The sequence below is a fragment of the Schistocerca nitens genome, chromosome 8, assembly GCF_023898315.1.
Source record: "Schistocerca nitens isolate TAMUIC-IGC-003100 chromosome 8, iqSchNite1.1, whole genome shotgun sequence".
NCBI lineage: Eukaryota > Metazoa > Arthropoda > Insecta > Orthoptera > Acrididae > Schistocerca > Schistocerca nitens.
The window spans coordinates 518,065,910-518,088,989 of record NC_064621.1 but is presented as its reverse complement, the minus strand read 5'-3'; the positions used below and the strand labels follow the sequence as shown (position 1 = coordinate 518,088,989).

The following is a 23,080-nucleotide window of genomic DNA, read 5'->3' as shown; positions in this document are numbered from 1 at the left end:
GCACGGTTTGAGGTATGAAGGAATCGCAAATTTCGTAATGGAGGGAAGTGTGGGGGTAAGAATTACAGAGGGAGACCTTTGCGTGAATAAAGTAAACAGGTTCGAATGGAAGTAAATAGCAATAGTTATGCAGAAATGAAGAGGCTTGCACAGGACAGATTAGCGTAGAGAGCTGTATCAAGCCAATCTTCGAACTAAAGATTATAACAGCATTGTGTCCAACTCTGTTTTCTTTTCTATGTATTAAGAATTACGACGTTACCAGATAACGTGCTTGTATATTGGAATATGCATATTTCCACCTCATGAAGAACGATACTAATACGCATTATAATGAGGGTAATAAACACGATCTACGCAATTCTGTGTATAACTGCCACGAATTACGGTTATCCTCTCCAAAGACTTTTTATCGTCTGTAGTAATTACTTGATAGTTGGCGCTTCGCGTCTTGGAACCCTCAATCACTACTATCAACTTAAGACTGCCCGCTGTTGTCAAAGCGTCAGTTCTGTTGGAGAGTTCGGGTAGTGCAATGCGCACGGCACCCGTTATCTTCGTCAATACGCTTAACTGTCACCGGCCGCAACGTGCTAAAAACGTGTTGTGCCCGTGTTAGCACCTGGTTGGCTGATGTCAGAGCCTTATCTGAGGCACAGCTGACAGCCAACGCGGCAACGCTGTATCGCGACGTGACAAACCTCCTCCAGCAACAAGTATGTAGTTTTATTCACAATGTAGGAGCAGCGCCTTTCTCTCAACTCCGCAGAAGTGCCGCTGTGAGCGAATAACATGACATGCGAGCAGCAGGCTGCAGCGGCGGCGGCGGCGAGCATGCGCAGAGCATCTGCGTGGAGAGCCGGTGGCGGCCAGTCATTACCTCGTCGCTTACCTCGTCGCCCACGTCGAGGTTCTTCGAGTCCGAGCCGGAGCCTGCGGTGTCGGCCGGCGGCCCGGAGCTCGTCGGTGTCCACGGCGACGAAATCTTGCCGGCTACCAGCGGACAACCTGCACATACAAACACACACGTCACCTACACAGCTACACCCCGTATCCTCAAGACTTTACCTTATAAGCACTCTACGGATGTGGGTATATAAATTAATAGCCACTATCACAAGCTGCGACACGGTCGCGAATTAAAACGGTGATCCAGGAAGTGCAGAATAAATTTATTTCCTTCAATGATCACTAAACGTCTGGTTTTATGGCTAAAGAAACAGCAAACAAATAGTATACAAGCGCACACTCGGCCAAGAAACAGTACAAATAAAAAAATAAAAAATGAAACCCGTTCCTATGCAATTTTACTGCAATATGTGCCAGCAAATAGAGAAATGTTTAAGAAAACCTCCAGTCAGACGCGGTTTTCAACTTAACAACCCCCTACAACTTTGCGTAAAAAGTTATTTGGGAAGTGCACATGACAAGTGTGACGGCTGTGGTGTATAAAGGATCGAGAGTAATAATCGGCGCTCTTTTAGTGGCTAGCACACTGGACTCGCATTCAGGAGGACAACGGTTCAATCACGCGTCCGGCCATCCTCATTTAGGTTTTCCGTGATTTCCCTAAATCGCTCCAGGAAAATGCCGGGATGGTTCCTTTGAAAGGGCACGGCCGACTTCCTTCCCCGTCCTTCCCTAATCCGATGAGACCGATGACCTTGCTGTGTGGTCTCCTTCCCCAAACAACCCAACCCCGGCGCTCTTTTAATGTAAGATTTAAGGAGCATTTACAGCCAAGTAACAAAACTACCTTTGGGTTGCACTTAACAGAAACCAACCATAATATGGAAAGTATGCGTATACTCCACAGACCGCAAAAAGGCAGTGCTCTCGATTTACTGGATAAGCTTGAAATTCATGAAACCAGGAGCCAGCAAAAGTGCTATATAGGCAACGCGATTTTGTACCGAATGTCTACTTTACTTTATTCGATAGTATTTTGAACTAAATACTGACGGCCTCTCGCATATACACTGATCAGCCAGGATATTATAAACACCGATCTACTACCGATATAAATCCGTCCAGGCGATAGCAGTGTCATGTGATGAGGAATGACTGCTAGTCAGACACACGCGCGTTGCATGTAGTATCAGTGAGCGTGCTGTCCGTGTGTAGAATGGGGAAGGAGCGCGATCTGTATGAGTTTGACCGAGGACAGATTGTGATGGCCCGAAGACTCGGCATGAGCATTTCGGAAATTTCACGTCTTGTCGGGGATTCGAGGTCTGCTGTGGTGAGAGTCTTCAACACGTGGCGAAACCAACGTGAAACCACGTCCAGACGTCTTCGTGTTGGGTAACCACCCCTCATTTCAGATGTCGGACGTCTAAGTCTGGGCAGACTGGTAAAACAAGACAGGCGGCGATCAGTGGCGAAACTAACATCGGACTTTGCTGGGCAAAGCCAAGTGTGTCTGAAGACACAGTGCAGTGGCGAAACTAACATCGGACTTCAATGCTGGGCAAAGCCAAGTGTGTCTGAAGACACAGTGCACCGAACACGCCTAACGATGGCCCTCGCAGCCGACGACCCATGCATGTGCAAATGTTAACACCACGACATCGGCAACTTCGACTGAAATCGGCACGCGACAATCGTCACTGGACATTGGCCCTGTAGTCGAGCGTTGCGTGGTCTGATGAATCCCGATAACTACTACATCATGCCGATGGAGGGCGCGAATCCGTCGTCTTCCAGGGGAACAGCTGCTTGACATCTGTACTGCGAAACGGAAACAAGCTGGCAGCGGCTCCATTATGCTCAGGGAAAGATTCGCGTGGGCATCCATGGGTCCAGCGAAGATCTGCAAGGCACCATGGTGGCCAAGAAGTATCGTACACTGGTTGGAGACAATGTATATCCCTTCATGACGATCATGTTTCCTGAAGACAGTGTCATTTTTCAATAAGATAATGGACCACGTCACAAGGCCAGGAGTGTGATGGAGTGGTTCGAGGAACACAGTGGTGAGTTCCAGATGATTTATGTCATACTCCAAAGCATAAGATTTGAGGTATTATATACGCCTAATTCTATGGATGTCGAGAGAAGCCTGGCCCACTTTGAGTGACATTAGGTGCACGACGGCCCAGGTAACTGTACCCAAAAGTAATTGTGCATTAAAAATTAATCTTGTAGACAAATTCTTGTTCTAATCTCTCATATAAATGTGTGTGTGTGTGTGTGTGTGTGTGTGTGTGTGTGTGTGTGTGTGTGTGTGTGTGTGTGTGTGTTTTCCACATCTCATAATTAATCACTAGACTGATTTAAATCAAATTTGCTACACATACTACTTGTTGTCTGCAAAGAAGTACTGTGGAGATAAGAACCACCTAGCTCTCATAGGGATTGGGGTGGATGGGTGGCGGGGGGGGGGGGGGGTGGAGTTAAAATGGTTGGTAATGCCTGACATCTAAGCTGCCCTGCAAACTGGCATGTTGTGTAGGTAATACTGGAATGCATTTCATGGGTACACTTGGAGATGGGCACGGATGAGTAGAGAGTCGGGAGAGGAGAAGATGATAGCGAGAGGGGTGAGGATGAGATTGACAAAGAAACTGAGGAGTAAGAGATGGACAAATGGAGAAGTCAAGGATGAGATGGACAGAGAGATGGGGGAACAAGGAGATGGACACAGAGGCAGGGGCAGAAGGAGATGAAAAGAGACAGGGTAAAGGAGGAAACAAACACAGAGAGACAGGAAAGGATAAATGGTTCAAATGGCTCTGAGCACTATGGGACTTAACATCTATGGTCATCAGTCCCCTAGAACTTAGAACTACTTAAACCTAACTAACCTAAGGACATCACAGAACACCCAGTCATCACGAGGCAGAGAAAATCCCTGACCCCGCCGGGAATCGAACCCGAGGAAAGGATAAACAGCTGGGCAACGCCAAAGGTTCAGCTATTAAATGATTAAGTGTAATTTCGAATAATGGTTTACCTATTGTCGTTCACTTGGTATAGAACGGCGTGGTCCTAGCGGTTCAATGCAAGAGTAAAACACTTTAAAGAAAATGCTAGCTGTGCATGTCCAGGTCCCCATAAGTCAGTGGTTCCCAACTTGGGGATAGTTAGCCCCTGAGAGGTAAAATGAAATTTTCTAAGGGGGTGAAAAAAAGAATTTGATTTTGTTACGGTTACGGGAATAATTTTTTTAAAGAGCATTATTATTATCACTATTTCATAAGACTGTAACACTGATTACTAACTACCCAGTTCTTATATCTTTTTTTCTTTTTTTCAAATACGGACATTAACCTGTGACAGAATCTGGTTGAGATTAAAACTTATGAAACGAATGTATGATCATCATTTATCTCGCATAGCCACTAGCTGCACACAAACACTTTACTTTGCGCATGCCTCTATGACACGAAAATTGATACATATGTATCATATGCTTTGATATCTCATCAAAATGCCTTTTCTGAGTAGTAAGAAGTTCCCTCAATGGGCCACAAATTGCTTCATTACTCATTTGGCAACAGATAATCCGTCTAATTGACGGCACAACACATTATTAGTAGGAGTGGTCAGACATAATGCACTGGCAGAATAATGTCTTCCAATTTCTACCAGTTCAGAAGTAAGGAGTCCAGCAATGAAGTAATTTAGGCGCTACAGCCGGGAGCCGAGGGACCGCTACGGTCGCAGGTTCGAATCCTGCCTTGGGCATGGATATGTGTGATGTCCTTAGGTTAGTTAGGTTTAATTAGTTCTAAGTTCTAGGCGACTGATGACCTCAGAAGTTAAGTCCCATAGTGCTCAGAGCCATTTTTGAGGTAATTTAAAAACGTGTAGCGCACTCATTTTAATCCTGTTACTTTTAAATGAGGGCGTAGAGAATGGCAGAAGAAAGAGTCGCTAGGGAGGTGAGTGGTGCAGAGGAGGCGTATTTTGTAACGATTGTCTATCCTCAATGTGGACAGTTAGCTTACTCTTCTGAGGAGTTACACATAGCGCTAGCGACGCACTCCAAAGCGCATTATTCTATAGCGAAATGTTGTTCCAAATAAGCAGAACCATCAGTTCATTATATAATGGAAGATCTGCAGATGCTATCTTTGATCATTCCAAACATAAAAGTGATCAAATAAATTTCTTTTTCATTCTAAAAGCTAGTTATGCACTAGTGTTGACGACATTAGAGGTGGGGGGAACTAGCTAATATGTGACTGCACTCAAGGGTAACAGCCCCTGAAAGGTTGGGAAACCCTGTCGTAAGTGAATGTGGCTGGCGCGGATGGTGGCGCGGCGAACGCTCGCGGAAGCCGCTTCGCAGGCGCGCGCGCGCAGTGAGTCGTGGTGGGGCGCGGCGCGGCGCGGGCTCGCAGCTGATTCAGCGGCTGCGCGGCGTGGCGCCAGCAACAGGTCCTCCCCGCGCGAGCGCAGCATCGGAAAAAAAACCCACAGACCGCAGCGCCGTGGGGCGCCGCCTCTCACCTGATCTGTTACACAATACAACTGCAGGCCTGCCGCCTCCTATCGCTTTCCGCGCCGTCGAAAGGCTCCAAGTCTTACACTGATCCCAGAGAAAAGTAGCGCAAGCATGCGGCGGTCAAGTCGCGCTCTATCTTAGTTAACCACAATAAGTTTGAGTAAGTCGCCACTAACGAAAATTCGAGTCAGACCTACATCTGAACTCCGAAAGCCACTTCACTGTGTATGGCGGAGGTACCTTGTGCACCACTGCCACTTATCCCTTTTCCTATTGGTCACGACTGTTTCGCGGGAGACCAATTGTTTTGTTTGCGAGCCTCCATGGGAGCTCTAATCCCACCACATTACCTTCACGGTTTTCGCGAGGTATGCTTGGGAGAAATCTATGTACTAGGTGACTCTTCAAGGAAGGAACGCTCTCGGAATTTTAACCCGCTGCCCACAAGATGGAATGGACAACCACCAGCCTGCCGTATTTCCCTTAATGCGCATTTGCCATGTAGCTCGAGTTTTACCGCAGCTAGTGTATCCTTCTGCCCGTCACGCTCATAGCATTGGAGGTCGCTTGTTCCGTGGTACGCACTACCCGGGTGGGATTCCACCCAGTCTTGTTAACGTCACGTTCTTTCAGTCCACCTTGTGGGCAGAGGGTTAACAATAAACCACACAGATCTACAATACCACTCTTGCAGCGTCTGCCACTGCATATGGCTGGGCATATCTGTGACGCTTTAACGCTTACTAGCCCGCATCTCGTGGTCGTGCGGTAGCGTTCTCGCTTCCCACGCCCGGATTCCCGGGTTCGATTCCCGGCGGGGTCAGGGATTTTCTCTGCCTCGTGATAGCTGGGTGTTGTGTGATGTCCTTAGGTTAGTTAGGTTTAAGTAGTTCTAAGTTCTAGGGGACTGATGACCATAGATGTTAAGTCCCATACTGCTCAGAGCCATTTGAACCATTTTAACGCTTACTTAATGAAGGAAGGCAGGAAGATTAAGATTTAACGTCCTGTAGAGCCGGCCGGAGTGGTCGTGCGGTTCTAGGCGCTACAGTCTGGAACCGAGCGACCGCTACGGTCGCAGGTTCGAATCCTGCCTTGGGCATGGATGTGTGTGATGTCCTTAGGTTAGTTAGGTTTAATTAGTTCTAAGTTCTAGACGGCTGATGACCTCAGAAGTTAAGTCGCATAGTGCTCAGAACCATTTCGTCCTGTAGACATTGAGGTCATTAGAGACGGAGCACGTATTCCGAATGTTTCATCTTTTCGAAGGAACAACCCCGACAATTGCCTAGAGCGATTTAGGGAAATCACAGAAAACCTAAATCAGGATGGCCGGAAGCGGATTTGAACCGTCGTCCTCCCAAATGCGAGTCCAGCGTGCCAATCACTTTCTTTGTATCTCCTCTACCTCCTCTCTCACTTCTGCGTGGTACGGACCTCAGACTAACGAGCAGTAGTGAAGTGTTGATCGAACAAAGCTACCTCCTCGATTGGTGGGCTATATTAAGAGAACGAATAGATTGGGGCAAAAGTTTTAAACAACAGAACAAAGGCGCATATACAGGGTTTCAAAAAGGACTTTACAACTTTAAAAATTCATAAAAATTTATTGAAGGAAGATATAGAGCTGGGTCTAGCGTTATTTTGTAGGAAAACACATCAATTTTTTTACCTTAAACTAAAGATGTTGCACGTGGCGTAAGTTGGTTACGCTGCACATGTTCCAACGGAAGTCAATTTCTTCCCAGCTCGCAGTAGTATTGCATGTATAACTTGCTCAGTGGCGGCGTAAATTCTTGCCATGAACTTCAGGTGGCACAGGAGCTGTCAGGTCTTGCGTGGTGGGGGGTGGGGGGCAAGCAATTGGCGCATCACGGCCAATCCACTGACCTGGAAAGCGGTCACTGAGAAAAGCCCGGACGTCAGCCAGGTAGTGGCGTGGTGCACCATCTTGCATGAAGTAAACATTTCGTTCTTGGTCATCCTCATCGATCTGTGGTATCAAAAATTGTTGTAACACTTTCCCGCAGATGTTCTCTCGCGGAAAATAAGGGGCCGTACTCTTTGTTCTTTCTCAATGCACAAAAAGCGTTCAGTTTAGGACCACCATGAACATGTTGCAATTTTTTATGTGGATTTTCACTGCCTCAGATCCTACATTTGTGTGTGTTAACCTTGTCACTCAAGTGAAAAGTCGACCCGTCAGAAAATATGATTTTGTCCAAGAAATGTTCATCCTCATGTACTCGATTTAACATATCCGCACAGAAGTTCTTGCGAGCAATTTCATCACTGTCTTTTATTGCTTGTACGATCGTCAGTCTGTACGTTTTCAAATCAAACGGTTTCTCAACATACGCCAAACAGTCGTATGTGGGATTTGCACTTCGCGAGATGCGCGCCGAGTCGATTTCGTCGCGCTGTGGACAAAACGTTGTCTTACTTGCTCAACGACGACGTCAGATCGGCTTGGACGAACTGATGATTTCTCATGTCTTACCGAGCACCCTGTTTCTACTAAACATTTATGCCACTCATAAATTGTAGGCCTGCTAGGAGGATATTTAATGTTTTTGGTACGGAAATTACGGTGAACTGTTGTCACAGACTTCGATTCTTCAAACAAAACACACAGCTAGCACGCTCGGGTCCAGTGAAGGGAGCCATATTTAACGCAACTGCCGCTAGCGCTCCTTACAGTGCGATTCGGCACTAGCTAAGTACGCGAGACAAAAGTGGTTGTATTTCCCTACAAATTGACACTGGAGCCACATCTGTAGGCACTGTGAATTACTTTATATGGATTTTAAACATTGTAAAGTCCTTTTTGAAACACTCTGTACATTGTCGCTGGCAAAATGAATTTATTATCACTACACATAAGGCACAAGGGCAAATGTTAAGATACTGAAATATTAATTTCAAACAAGTTTTTCTCGCCATCAGTTACATTTGTTTGCTCTAGAGTGGGAAAACGAAATAGTCCACTCATCATATAATGTGGCAAATGTAGTTCAAACAAAGTACCGTAATAGAGCACGTTAAAGCATGAAATAAAGTGAAAACAAAGCAGAGTTTCTTTCACTAAATACATCTTTATTGAGAATACCATGACACAGTTTAGCATAATAGTTTATGTACTTAAGGTGTCATTTCTTTAATTCACATCTCATAGGTTTCTGGCTTTGTCCAAGCGAAGCATGGGTGGGTCCGGAGATATATGTTTATTTATTAAAGTATTTTTGGTAGAAGTTTACGATATTGTGTTTTGGTGCTTTCCTTGGTTCCCTATTATGCATTAGAGTCGTTGTGCAGTAGCAGCCGTTGTGGACGTCAAGATAGGAGTGTCTGAAATGGTCGCTGCCACAAAGTGGTGGTTACCAGGACTTCTTCCGTCTCTTTCCCATCAACATATACTAGTCTATAATGTTCTCGAGCTTTTACAGATATTATGGAATGTTACCAAAAGTTCTAAGAAGTTCCACAGCTTTCTTTTGCGGTCTCGAATATTTATGAATGTTTTGGAATGTTCTCGGCATTCTCAAAATTAAAAAAAAAAAAAATGAAACCGTGCTTTATTTCTTATTACAATATTATTGAATTGTATTTAAGAGCACATAGTATTTTTGAGCATGAAATACTAATGTATGAAATACTAACGTACAATGCCCTTTTTTCCTCGTATGACGTCGAATGATCTGGAATGTTCTCAGAAAAGGAAGTAATATGAAGACCAAGCAAAGCGGGTCTTTTTGAGCCAATGAAAAAGAAATTGAAAAATATATATTTCTTTGTAAGTAATACGAAGAAAATAAGTGACAATCAAAATTTCAGTCTGGGAAGGAGATGTTCTCAGATAGGCTACAGTTAAGGCGTCTTCTTGCGTCAATCAGAGTCGATCATGAATTTTCATTAATCACGACATATTTATTGCATTGGAAATCGGAATTTGTGAGCGTTGCTTCATTGATATCACTTCATGTAATTCCATCTTCACTATCTCGTCCCCACTACGTGAACTCATTTCACGCTATCGAAATGAATTCAGTTCAAAGTAATTTCGCTCTATAACTTTGCAGGAAGACGGAATACCGTTTGTACAAAAAGAAGAAAAATTGTAAAAAGCAGCTGCTGTATTTCATGGCAGTTTTCTTCGGTAAAACGCCAATTAATACTTGGCGTGATCTATTTGCAGTGGTATTACATGATGTACGATAACTAACAAGATGACCATATCTCGCTAGAGATCTTACTTGCAACAAGATTCCTTTTCTTTGTTTTGCTGCCGATAAAACGCCGTAACAACCGCCAAAATGGAATTCATAATGAGAATGGCGCCAACTAGAAGCCGGAACACGGAACGAACCTCTGAGTTTCAAAGAGAAGTTACGTCTAATGGGATTGTTGCCTTAATACAGTTAAGTCTGAATCTCTTCAAAACTCTTTCATACACGTACCTCCCCTTCCTATTTTGGAGCACTACAGTCTATTTACTTCTTCTTCTTCTTCCTCCTCCTCCTCCTCCTCCTCCTCCTCCTACTACTACTACTACTTTACCCACCCTCTGACCTTTCCTTTTCTTATTGTACCCCATCTGCCCCTTCCTTTTCTTGTTTCACTCCCTCCCCACCTTCTTCCTTTTCCCTTCCCTCTTTTCCTTGCCTTTTTCTGTTTATCTCCCTCAGTTCTGTTGATACTGCCCTACCTCAGTCCCATCCTTTTCCTTTTGCACTTCCTCTGACCTGTTCCTATTGCTCTATCTCAGTTCCTTTTGTTTTCCTTTTGCACTCGCTCTGCGCCTTCTTTTCTCCTTTTCCACTCACTCTTGTCTCTTCCTCCCCCTCCCCCTCCACACACTGTCGCATTTCTACCATGCCTTTCTCAGCCCCTTTTCTTTTGCCTTCCTTTGCCCTCCTATTTCCTCTCCCTCTACCCATTCTTTCTGCCCTCCCTCTGCCCCTTCCTCTTCCATTTGCCCTTCCTCTCTCCCTTCCTTTTCCTTTCACACTAACTTTCCCCCTCCCTTTTCCCTTAGTGCTCCCTCTGCCCTTACCGTTTCATTTTTGCCCCTTCATCTGACCTGTTCCTATTGACCTATCTCAGTCCTCTTTCTTTTTCTTTCCTCCTGACATTTGTCCTCTCTTGTCCTCCCTCTGCCGTGCTCCTACCACCATCCCCCTGTCCCGTTTCAATTCCCTTCCGTCAATCCCACTCCTATTGCCCTCTCTCTGGCCCGTTTCTTTTGCCCTCCCTGTGGTTATTCCTTTTTCCTTGACACTCCACCGCGCCTTTCCTTCTGTCTTCGCCCTGTCCCCTTCCTATTGCCCTCTCTCTTTTCTGTTGTAGCAGGCCCCCCACTGAATCGGTGCCTATGGCGCGATCCCCAGTTGCTACTTACGATACTGTATTTCTCCTGTGATTGTACTACTGCATCACCTCGGTTCATGGTAACATCCACATCCTACACGGTTCTAACTGCGGCAATATCCCAAATCTACATACAGTTCGTGGTACTGCACAATGGCTCGGTGCTAAGTTGTAGGAAGAGCTGTAGCAGCAGTGGAGAGAGGACGAGACGAGACGAGACGAGACATCGCCAGCGGCGGCGTGGCGCGAGGGTGCTGGCCGTGGGCGGCAGAACAATGGCCGCGCGCCGCCCACCATTGTCTGCCGGAAGGGCGGCCTGGGTCAAGGACTGGCGCAGCCGCAGCCCAGCCACCAGGCCCACTAACGGGAGCCCAGCCACGCGCCTGCTGCCTACTAATGCGCTACACCTACTGACCACCACCTCGCCTCACACCATCCTACTCTTCCGCACTACGAGTAGGCAGATATTTACTACCGGCTGTAATTGAGAAAGGAGTTATGCAAGGGAACTCTCATTTCACCAAAAGTACCTTCTGTACCGTTGGTAGCGGCCTTCAAATCAATTAACTAGTACGAAGGAGGTGTACGCACACATGGGACAACAAATTAAATGCCTAATGATGCAGAGAATTCGTAGACATTATGCTGCTTGATATTTTATTTTTGTGTATAAGTTTATTTAGGCTTTATTGCCTTCGTCAGTACATCTGCAACCGATCGCATTTATTTCAATTTTACTTTATATATAATTTATAAATGGTTTTTTCCCCCTGGATATTGTAATCACGTCCTGTCGTTATAGACAGACATATGTTAACTTTGACTAGAGTATTACTGCTGTTCTTAGTTGTTGGATGCAACATTTATTCAGTAAAGTTTCAAAGTTGTTCGATGATTTGATGTTACAAGAATATACTGATACGTTTTCTTATTATGACACTCATAGTATATCGTGGGGATAATCATCATGTGTATGTATATTTCAAATTCCTCCAAAATATTCGTGACTGGACCTTTTGGGATTTTGTGCAGAATTTTTAGTGCGTTTTCAATGCTGTCAACGTAGTGTTTTTCATTTTTTAGGTGTGTAAAGTTCACACATTGTTTGTTTTTTGTTCCTCTCGTGTGTTCTCTGAATCTGACGATTGGAAATACTTCAGGACGTTAATACAACACCCAATGTAAAAAAAAAACCTTTATAAATTACATATTATGTAAAATATAAATCAATGCGATTGTCTGCAGATGTACTGATGAAGGCAATACAGTCGAAATACGCTTATATACAAAAATAAAATACAAAGAGCATACCATCTACTAATTCTCTGCATAATGTCCTACTGTGACTTAAGATATGCTGCAGATAACAGAGTCAAGAAAAATAAAAACAGAATATTCAAGTACAGAAATCTTTCGCTCAAGGAACGTGTGCTTCATCTCATTTACCCATGCTGGACCGCAGTTAAGATAACTAAGGAGTGAATTCCGGCTAAAGTTTTCTCCCAATTCAAGAAAACCTACAGAAGCACCCAAACAACTCTCGAAGAATTAGCGTCGTTAACACACGACATAAAAAATCTACAGCAGTGTCTTAAATAACAGACTGCGTCCTACTTCCGATACAATTTTATTAGAAGAACAAAATAGTTTTTAGACAACGAGGATGCTGCACTGAAGGTATTTTAAGTATAAAACAATTACTAGGGACGGGGAAAGAATGTAACTTAATAATGCACATGGCGTTTGTGGCTTACAAAAAGCCTTTGCGAAATTCAACAGACACCTAAAGTGGCAAATTAGGGGGGAAAAGAGGTTTCCCATTATATTTCATTAACTCTTTACAAAGAGGTAAAAATTGTAATCGAACACGGAGAAAGATTGTATATACAATTAATAACAATACGTAGAGTTGGACAAGTATTGCACTCTCTCAAACACTATTCAGCATCTACGTACACAAACTAGGCAGGGATTGGTAATAAAATATTACCTACAGCGTAAAGATCAACAAAGAGAAATGTCATGATACTCTACTATAAGCAGATGATCTAATAATAAAGAAATTGAAGATAATCATGAAACAGCCGTTTATTATATTACTTTGTTGGCTTCTAAATATAACACGAACATCTCCACAAATAGAACAAACGTCACTGTATTCAAACGAAAATCGCCTGTAAAATCTACACTCCTAATAAATAATGTCATCCTCTGTGGAATAACTGGAAATAGCTGAAAAAAACAAAGTTACGAAAGAGAGACTGATGAAGTTTTAAGGAGTCATGGCGGTACCTACAGTACTCTATTGATCTGAAATGGGTGTAATAACTGAAGATCGCTTCAGATATGAGGACAGTAATAATGAATTGAAAGTATTCATCCTCAAGAAAACAGATCTAACCAGGAACGGATGGCGGGAATCTGTAGATAGATTGCATGGAAACAGACTTCCAACACAAACTGCCGACTATAAACCTAGAGGGACAGGGCAGACAAAAAAACACAGAAGACGTGGCTGCACTTGTCAACTGGAACTGATCAAATCACGAAGGGAGAAATGAATGGAGAAGGAGATGGAGAAGGAAAAGAAGTACTTCAGCGAAGAACTGAGGAAGCGAAGTGTGACAGCAGGCCCACATATTACTTACAGTAAAACCAACATAATGTACTATCAATAAGCCACAGTAAAACCAACATAATGTACTATCAATAAGCCAATAGAAGATTAAAGGTAAAGTTGTACAAAGAGTTGACGATTTTGCGTACAAAACAAGTGGACACAAGCTCAGAAATTGACAACAGGGACAAAATTGGCTCGCAGTTAACTTGAAAACTGAATGTTATATTCAGAAGTAAATCCCTGTGACCAGTATAAGGAAGGAAAACATAGTGTTTCAATCCTCAAACAGTTCATAAATACAGGGCTGTCCCGCAAGTACTGGAAATCTGTATGTTGGGTGTAACAAGAAATCACGCAAATACAAACAAAAGAAAAGACGAAAGCTGAACACGCGATAATGACTCTTACGAAAATACGATGGACCGGGCTTATACAGAGATAACAATATGGGAAATGGACAACGGACTTCGGCGACCTAATGGGAGATGAATTGACGATGTAAGGAAACAATTAGGATAAATTTGGATGCGAAAATCTTAAAGTGTGGAGAATTTTGTAAGAAGCCTGTGGATGACAAACGGTTGACGGTAAAGCATAGTATATTGCCAGACCCTTCCAGGCGGAACCACTTTATTGGAAAATACTGAAAATATATCGGTCAATGCATTTCATCAGGATAGACACCGTATGAGAGGCAGCACAGCTACATGGGTACACTGTATCCATCGACAAAATCGTCCACTTTATTCTGTATATACTGAATCAAACACGTTTACACAGTCATTAGGTTTTTTTTATCCTTGTCTGGAACACATTATTACTCAGCTAGATCAAAAATAGATTCAATTCCATGTCTGTATGGCAAATATCGGAACTGAAAAAATAGCCAAGTAGTACCATTCAAGAAATTAGGACCTAAACTGCTTTAAATCTTCGGTAATATCCGTAAAAACATAAGGGTATACAATTCCAGACGATCTACTGAAGATGCCTTTCACATAAAACAAACCACGTAAGACTTTAAATACGAACACTGTAGAAAGAAGAAAGCTATTCTATCTGTAAAAGGACGTTGTATCAACCGATACAGTTAACATATTAAAAATGATATACACTGATGGGCTAGAAGCTTACGAGCACTTGCTTAATAGCGTGTTGGTCAGTCTTTGGAATCCAATACAGCAGCGATTCTGCGCGGGATGGATTCGAAAGTACTTGGTAGGTTTCCGGAGGTTTGTGGCACCAGATGTACGTATAGCTCCTCACCCAATAATTCCCCTAATTCGCAGCTCGGTTGTTTGCGGACGACGAGCTGGCACCCGATAGTGTTCCATCGGGTTCAAATCAGGTGAATTTGGTGACCTAGTGATTAGTGGTTTAGGGCGCACAACAACGAGGTTAGCAGCGCCCGCTTGGTGACCAAGGCATCAATATAAGTTCACTGTCATGCTTCTCGAACCATTCTGGCCTCGCGATATGGACAGTTATCCTGCTGGCGGGTAATGTCGACGTCGCGGGATGCACCAAGCATTAAGAGTGTAGGTAAAGTACAGCTGTCATTACTACTACATGATCTAGTGAACCCCAGTAACAGTAATGCGACTACCTGTCAAAAGCTTAATAACCATCTTTTGCAACGCGGACCGCTGCGAGACGTGTAGGACGAGAGCCAATCAGGTTCTGGAAGGTACCAACAGGGATATTGACACTTGGCGTCTCTGTTGTCACGACCAACTGCGCTGCGGTTCTCGATTGAAGAACCACGGTGCGCATAGCCCGATCCCCACTGCTGATAGATGCCATCGTGCCGAGGGGAAAAAAAAAACTGCATGCCAAGTGTGGACATGGTCCCCAAGGATAGATGTATACTCGTTTTGATCCACTGTGCCTTTCAGAATGACGAGAGCACTCAAGAAATACAATGTAAACATTCTCAGACCATAACGCTCCCTTCTCCGGTCTGGAAACTTCTGACGATTTTCGCAGGGTGTTCGCTTCCATACGTTTCAAAGTCAAATGGCTCTGAGCACTATGGGACTTAACTTCTGAGGCCATCAGTCCCCTAGAACTTAGAACTACTTAAACCTAACTAACCTAAGGACATCACACACGTTTCATGCCGTATACCCCAACGGCCACCTGTCTTCGATAAGGCCGCCTGTGGCCACTCAGTGGACGTCCGGTGGCGGTACTGGCATCAAATTTCAGCCTTTGTCGCCGTTGAACAGCAGTCAGCGTGGTAGCATGAACCTCGTGCCTGCTCCCATGCCCCATAGACAGCAACATTCGCTGAAAGGTCGTTGAGGAGACACCGTCGGTAGTCTCTTAGTTCATCAGAACGGTCTGTTATTGAACAGTTGCACGTCTATTCGCCCGGACACATCTCCGCAGCCGTAGTTCCCCCCTGTCATTCATAGCCCGTGCCGCACCACAGTTGCCTTTACTCCGCTTTTGAATAGCACTCTTTTGTCATGCGCTGGTGGACTTCAACAACGGCGGCAAGCGAACTTCTTACAAACTTATCTGTATCGGAAACGCTTCCGTACTTGTTCCGAAAACCACTGATCGCGCCCCGTTGGGCTTCACATAAAGTCCTATTTCCGCAATATGACAACGACTACACCTTTTTCCACTTCCCTTCGACACGCTTCATATATGCTCCACTGCTAGTGCCGCCACCCGCCGCCTGTGAATGGTTATTGCACGCTGACGTCAAAATGTTCAAGTGTGTGTGAAATCTTATGGGACTTAACTGCTAAGGTCATCAGTCCCTAAGCTTACACACTACTTACCCTAAATTATCCTAAGGACAAATACACACATCCATGCCCGAGGGAGGACTCGAACCTCCGCCGGGACTAGCCGCACAGTCCATAACTGCAGCGCCCTAGACCGCTCGGCTATCCCGCGCGGCACGCTGACGTCAAACACAGGCGATGGTCACATTAATGTGACTGGATCGTGTCCTACTCCCACCGGCCTGCATCAGCTTGTTGCGTGGTGACTGTATCAAGCAGTCGTTCGCCTGTATGACGGCTTATCCGGACCAGACCATCGGACTGCTGTAACAAGAAACTCGAGTCATGAGCAAAGGCGACACATTTCCGTTGATCTTGCGTTCAATCTCCATGATGCCGTGCCCATTCCAATCGAAATTGACCACGTCATTGGGCCATCGTGGAAACACGCAGGCGTCGTTTGCTGTGGAGCTCCATCCTCAACAATGTGCGTTGAACGGAGTGCCGTGAAAGACGACCTACAACAGCACCGTACTCTGTTTTCAGATCTGCCACCAATCGTCGCCTATCCCACTTTACGCAGCGGGCAAGCTGGCGATCTCCAAATTCTGTGACAGGATATGCTTACTCGTGGGTTCAGATCCTTCAGTCACTTTTCGTAGATGTTCACGATAGTAGCAAACGCCGTTTCCGAGATGCTCAGATCTGCCCTTTGTCAAAGTCGCCATGTCAGTCGACTTCCCACAGGAACCCATATCGTCGCTACAATGATTTCCCATCCGTCTCTGGTCCGTTTACACACTGCCCTCGCTGCGCCACGTGACCGTACCGCCACCAGCTGGCGTTGAGTCTCGTGGCAGATAGTGTCAATGTTTTAGCTCATCAGCGTATTTACAAACCCACATCAATAAACCTCTAAGCTATAGTTGCGTCCCCTTCATAGCTTAGTGGGTTGGGCGTCAGTTCCAGATACTGCCACAAATATTTTCATAGCAAGGCAACAGGAACATTGCGTACTGGCATTCGCGATGACAGATGAGAAGCTAAGGCGGCACAGCGATTAGAGTTTACAAAGCCGAAACTAACGCTCTAAGGGAGCTACACTACCTAAACACTTATTCCGTACTGCCACTGAACGATGTCTTCGTTTGAATAGCTTATAGGCGACATTATCTAGGCTTCTGGGTATAATCGTGAAGTTATACCGAAATAAGCATAACAAGTAAATAGCCAGTGAGTTTGAAAAGAGGAGTGCAATATACACTCCTGGAAATGGAAAAAAGAACACATTGACACCGGTGTGTCAGACCCACCATACTTGCTCCGGACACTGCGAGAGGGCTGTACAAGCAATGATCACACGCACGGCACAGCGGACACACCAGGAACCGCGGTGTTGGCCGTCGAATGGCGCTAGCTGCGCAGCATTTGTGCACCGCCGCCGTCAGTGTCAGCCAGTTTGCCGTGGCATACGGAGCTCCATCGCAGTCGTTAACACTGGTAGCATGCCGCGACAGCGCGGACGTGAACCGTATGTGCAGTTGACGGACTTTGAGCGAGGGCGTATAGTGGGCATGCGGGAGGCCGGGTGGACGTACCGCCGAATTGCTCAACACGTGGGGCGTGAGGTCTCCACAGTACATCGATGTTGTCGCCAGTGGTCGGCGGAAGGTGCACGTGCCCGTCGACCTGGGACCGGACCGCAGCGACGCACGGATGCACGCTAAGACCGTAGGATCCTACGCAGTGCCGTAGGGGACCGCACCGCCACTTCCCAGCAAATTAGGGACACTGTTGCTCCTGGGGTATCGGCGAGGACCATTCGCAACCGTCTCCATGAAGCTGGGCTACGGTCCCGCACACCGTTAGGCCGTCTTCCGCTCACGCCCCAACATCGTGCAGCCCGCCTCCAGTGGTGTCGCGACAGGCGTGAATGGAGGGACGAATGGAGACGTGTCGTCTTCAGCGATGAGAGTCGCTTCTGCCTTGGTGCCAATGATGGTCGTTTGCGTGTTTGGCGCCGTGCAGGTGAGCGCCACAATCAGGACTGCATACGACTGAGGCACACAGGGCCAACAGCCGGCATCATGGTGTGGGGAGCGATCTCCTACACTGGCCGTACACCACTGGTGATCGTCGAGGGGACACTGAATAGTGCACGGTACATCCAAACCGTCATCGAACCCATCGTTCTACCATTCCTCGACCGGCAAGGGAACTTGCTGTTCCAACAGGACAATGCACGTCCGCATGTATCCCGTGCCACCCAACGTGCTCTAGAAGGTGTAAGTCAACTACCCTGGCCAGCAAGATCTCCGGATCTGTCCCCCATTGAGCATGTTTGGGACTGGATGAAGCGTCGTCTCACGCGGTCTGCACGTCCAGCACGAACGCTGGTCCAACTGAGGCGCCAGGTGGAAATGGCATGGCAAGCCGTTCCACAGGACTACATCCAGCATCTCTACGATCGTCTCCATGGGAGAATAGCAGCCTGCATTGCTGCGAAAGGTGGATATACACTGTACTAGTGCCGACATTGTGCATGCTCTGTTGCCTGTGTCTATGTGCCTGTGGTTCTGTCAGTGTGATCATGTGATGTATCTGACCCCAGGAATGTGTCAATAAAGTTTCCCCTTCCTGGGACAATGAATTCACGGTGTTCTTATTTCAATTTCCAGGAGTGTAGTTGCGGTTAGCAACAGCTGTACGATTCAGTGCTGATATTTTATACTTGACGAAAGCAAATTCCGACTTGTCGCACTGAGATTCGAACTTGGATTTCCTGCTTTACGCGAGAGGCCGCCTTAACCGTTTCGGTTATCCAGAACGCCTACCGTCCAATCCAAATATCCATGTGTCGCACATCACGTAGTAGCTCCTCTGTCCATTATTACTCTTCGCTGCAATCCAGCTGTATTTTCGCGACATTACTGTGCATCTCCACTGAAAAATCAATGTGCCGTTAGGGACATATATTATGAATTTATAGTGTCTGTTCTTTCAGAGGTGCACGACCGAAAGGACAAACACCATTCCTAGATAATACGTTCACTTCCTAGGATCGTAATAGCCGTATCAGGTTACTGCGCAGTTTCATTGCTAGCTTGCCACAATACGCTGCGTAAAGTAACCAGGTCGCACAGAGAGCAAAAGCACATAAGAACTACACCACGAGCTGCGGACACGCATCTGAAGAGATCTTGTGCTTTTGATGGGTGCCGTGGGTAAGATTTATGTAGTAGGGAGGACTGGTCAAGGACAATGTTGGAGGGATCTATCAATGTCCAACTTTATCTTATGAATGCGAGAATACGCTGTGACGCCCATCCACAGCCGGCCGGAGAGGTCGAGCGGTTCTAGGCGCTTCAGTCTGGAAACACGCGACCGCTACGTCGAATCCTGCCTCAGGCATGGATGTGTGTGATGTCCTTAGGTTAGTTAGGTTTAAGTAGTTCTAAGTTCTAGGGGACTGATTATCTCAGCTGTTAAGTCCCATAGTGCTCAGAGCCATTTTAACCAACAAATCAGAACTGTTACGGCGGCTGTTGTGTCGTTTGCAGCTGACTCAAAGTAAATACATATATGTCAATCACTATGTTATTCTGTCCGCCCCCGGTAGCTGAGTTGTCAGCGCGACAGACTGTCAATCCTAAGGGCCCGGGTTCGATTTCCGGCTGGGTCGGAGATTTTCTCCGCTCAGGGACTGGGTGTTGTGTTGTCGTAATCACCATCATTTCATCCCCATCGACGCGCAAGTCGCCGCAGTGGCGTCAAATCGAAAGACTTGCACCAGGCGGGGCGGTCTACCCGACGGGAGGCCCTCGTCACACGCCATTATTATTATACTATGTTATTCTCAATCCGGGTATTTGTTACTTTTCTTTCAATTTTCTCCACTTAGTTTAATTCTCCACTGACTACGGTACCTTCGTAGGCGTCGGACTTTTTCACGTGAACTATCGACAATCAATTAACCTTCGCTGTAAGTAAGGTAGATATTTAGGATATCAGGCACGAGTTTCTCGTGCGAACAACACAATATCAGATCTGGATGACTGGTCAATGAATCGAGTCAAGGTCACCCCATTTCAAGTTACCGCCGACGAGCGGTTGGGCGACTGCGATATTGGCGTTCTCGACTCTCACGCGACAGTCTATATGAAATCCGCTACCCGTCTACTCTCGCGTCTCAGATGGTCGCTGAGGCTGGTTCGGGAGGGCGGCAGCGAGGCAGCGGCAGTGCGGGAGATTAACTCGGCCGCTTCCCGGAATGACCGGGGTCAAGGGCTGCTCAGTCAAGTGGGCGACCAAGTTCTCTCCTTGCCCGCTGTCGTTGCTGGGCTGACGGGGTTCACTCACAGTCAACCGGAATACTGTCTCCACATTAAATTAGGTAGTCTACGGCAAATGGAGCTCTTGTCTGGACACTGCATTTGCGCCAAGGCCAGCTTAAAAGCGGAAACGCTGAATTAAATGTCCTGCTAATAGGGTATATTAAACGTACCAGAGATGGAGCAATAAACAATCCGGAGCAGGATTGGGGAGCATCTACAAATATACTCCGCAAGTCACTGTACAGTGCATGGCCGAGGATAATTCATGTCAATATCATCCATTTTCTGTCCCCTTCGAGAGTTATGCGAGAGAAGAATGACTGCGCCGGCCGGAGTGGCCGACCGGTTCTAGGCGCTACAGTCTGGAACCGCGCGACCGCTACGATCGCAGGTTCGAATCCTGCCTCGGGCATATATGTGTGTGATGTCCTTGGGTTAGTTAGGTTTAATTAGTTCTAAGTTCTAGGGGACTGATGACCTCAGCAGTTAAGTCCCATAGTGCTCAGAGCCATTTGAGCCAAGAATGACTGCATGTATGCCACTACGCAAAATATATAGTGGTGACAGCAAAAACACCCTACAATCATCTACGAATAAGGGTTCTCCAATTTAAGGAAGAGGATTTTATGGGAACTACGTCGCCTTCCTCTAAGGACTCCCATTACACTAAGGTGACACGTCACGGAATAGCGATACGCACGTATACAAATCACGAAAGTATCGCGTACAAACGATATAAAAGGGCAGCATACTGGCGGAGCTGTCATTTGTACTCATGTGATTCGTGTGAAGTGGATTTCTAATGTGACTATGGCGGCACGACGGAAATTAACACACTTTGAACGCCGAATGGTAATTGGTGCTAGACGCATGGTATGTTCCATTTCGGAAATCGTTAGGGAATTCAACATTCCGAGATCCACAGTGTCAAGAGCGTGACGTGTTTACCAAATTAAAAGCATTACCTCTCATCACGGACAAAGCAGTGGCCGACGGACTTCACTTAACGTCCGAGAGCAGCGGCAGCAGCGGCGTTCGTGTAGAGTTGTCGGTACTAACAGACAAACAAAACCGTATGAATTAACAGCAGAAATCAAGTGGGACACACGAAGAATGTATCCGCCTGGACAGTGCGGCGAAATCTGGCGTTAATAGGCTATGGCAGCAGACGACCGACGGGAATGGCTTCACTATCGCCTGCATCGTCTCCCCTGGGCCCATGACCATATGGCAGGGCCGCACAAACATGGAAAACCGCACGCGTGCAAAGCGAGGTGCAGCGAGTGCCTGCACAGTGCATCGGTTCAACTCGGCATACTTCGCCTCAACTCGGCTTGCTAGGTGAGGCCGACGCTGTGCGCTGCCGAATGCGCTGCCAGACGGCTTAGTCAACATTGGAATACGTAAGCGCAAGACAATTACCGGAATAATGGAACCATCTGCTCCAAAAAAAGGGAAAATTGCCGAAAGTCAATTTAAACCGGAATGGGAACTCTCCTACTTTTGTGTGCGTTGTGACGATAAAGCCAAATGTATAATCTGCGGTACACTAATTACGTGTGCCAGAAAATAGTCTATTGAAAGGCAATACAGCAAATTGCATTCAGAAAAGTATAGTGATATAACAGGGGATTCCAGAGAGGAAGAATTACGGAAGTTGCAAACTCTTGCATACGAGAATTCTGTATCTACAAACGAGGCTTGTTGCAAGTACTTTAGCATGTATATTTTGGTTAAAGGTCATGCGAAACGAAATAACATTTGGTTAGATTCCTTAGTTTTCATTTTCGCATAAATTATTTCTAACATATCTTTTTTTCTCTACTTTAGGGTGAAGAAGATGAAGGGTGTTGCGAAAGGACACTCAGAGCTAGTTACAAAGTTGCTCTACGTTTAGCAAGAGCTGGGATGCATTTATGGACGGGCCATTAATAAAAAACATTATGTTGGACGTAGTAGAGACAATGAATCCCACATTAGCTCCCGTGTACAGCAGAATATCACTTTCCAGAATGACAATACATCGGAGAATCAACGACATTGCTGAGAATTTGCATGAACAACTGGCAGCCAAAATTGAAAACTTCCTAGCGTACTCCACCGCACTTGAGTCCACGGATACTAACGACACGGCTCAGTTAGCAATATTTTTGCGTGGCGTGGACGGCGACCTACATGTAACGGAAGAGCTCCTGGATATGATTTCGTTGAAGGACATTGTTACAGGGGCGGATATTTTAGCAGCTGAAGGAATAGGACTCCCTTGGGAAAAGCTGTTTTCCGTAACCACAGACGGGGCACCAGCAATGTGCGGTAAAGCAAAAGGGTTTATTGGCCTACTGCGGAAAAAACTTAACATGCCGAATTTACCTTCCGTTCATTGTTTTGCACACCAATAGGCTCTTTGTGCGAAAGTTATCGGTCTTCAAGATGTGATGAAGGTAGTGGTGCGTATCGTGAACTACATTCGTTCTCATGGACTCACTCATCGTCAATTCAAAGAATTTTTGATTTCCTTTGAAGAGGAGTATCCAGATATTCTTTACCACTCTGAGGTGCGCTGGCTGAG

The 23,080-nt window shown here is 45.9% G+C and overlaps 1 protein-coding gene across 10 annotated transcripts in view; it reads right to left on the bottom strand.

Moving 5' to 3' along the window:
* Positions 1 to 23,080, bottom strand: part of LOC126199361 (transcriptional enhancer factor TEF-1) — an 835,913-nt gene that overhangs the window by 130,592 nt on the left and 682,241 nt on the right. For 8 of the 10 annotated variants that reach the window (XM_049936232.1, XM_049936227.1, XM_049936228.1 and 5 more), the window contains one exon: positions 881 to 1,008. In XM_049936232.1, the coding sequence (XP_049792189.1) occupies positions 881 to 1,008 (128 nt within the window). The remainder of the gene's footprint in view (positions 1 to 880; positions 1,009 to 23,080) is intronic. The other 2 variants (XM_049936230.1, XM_049936237.1) reach the window with 1 other exon arrangement.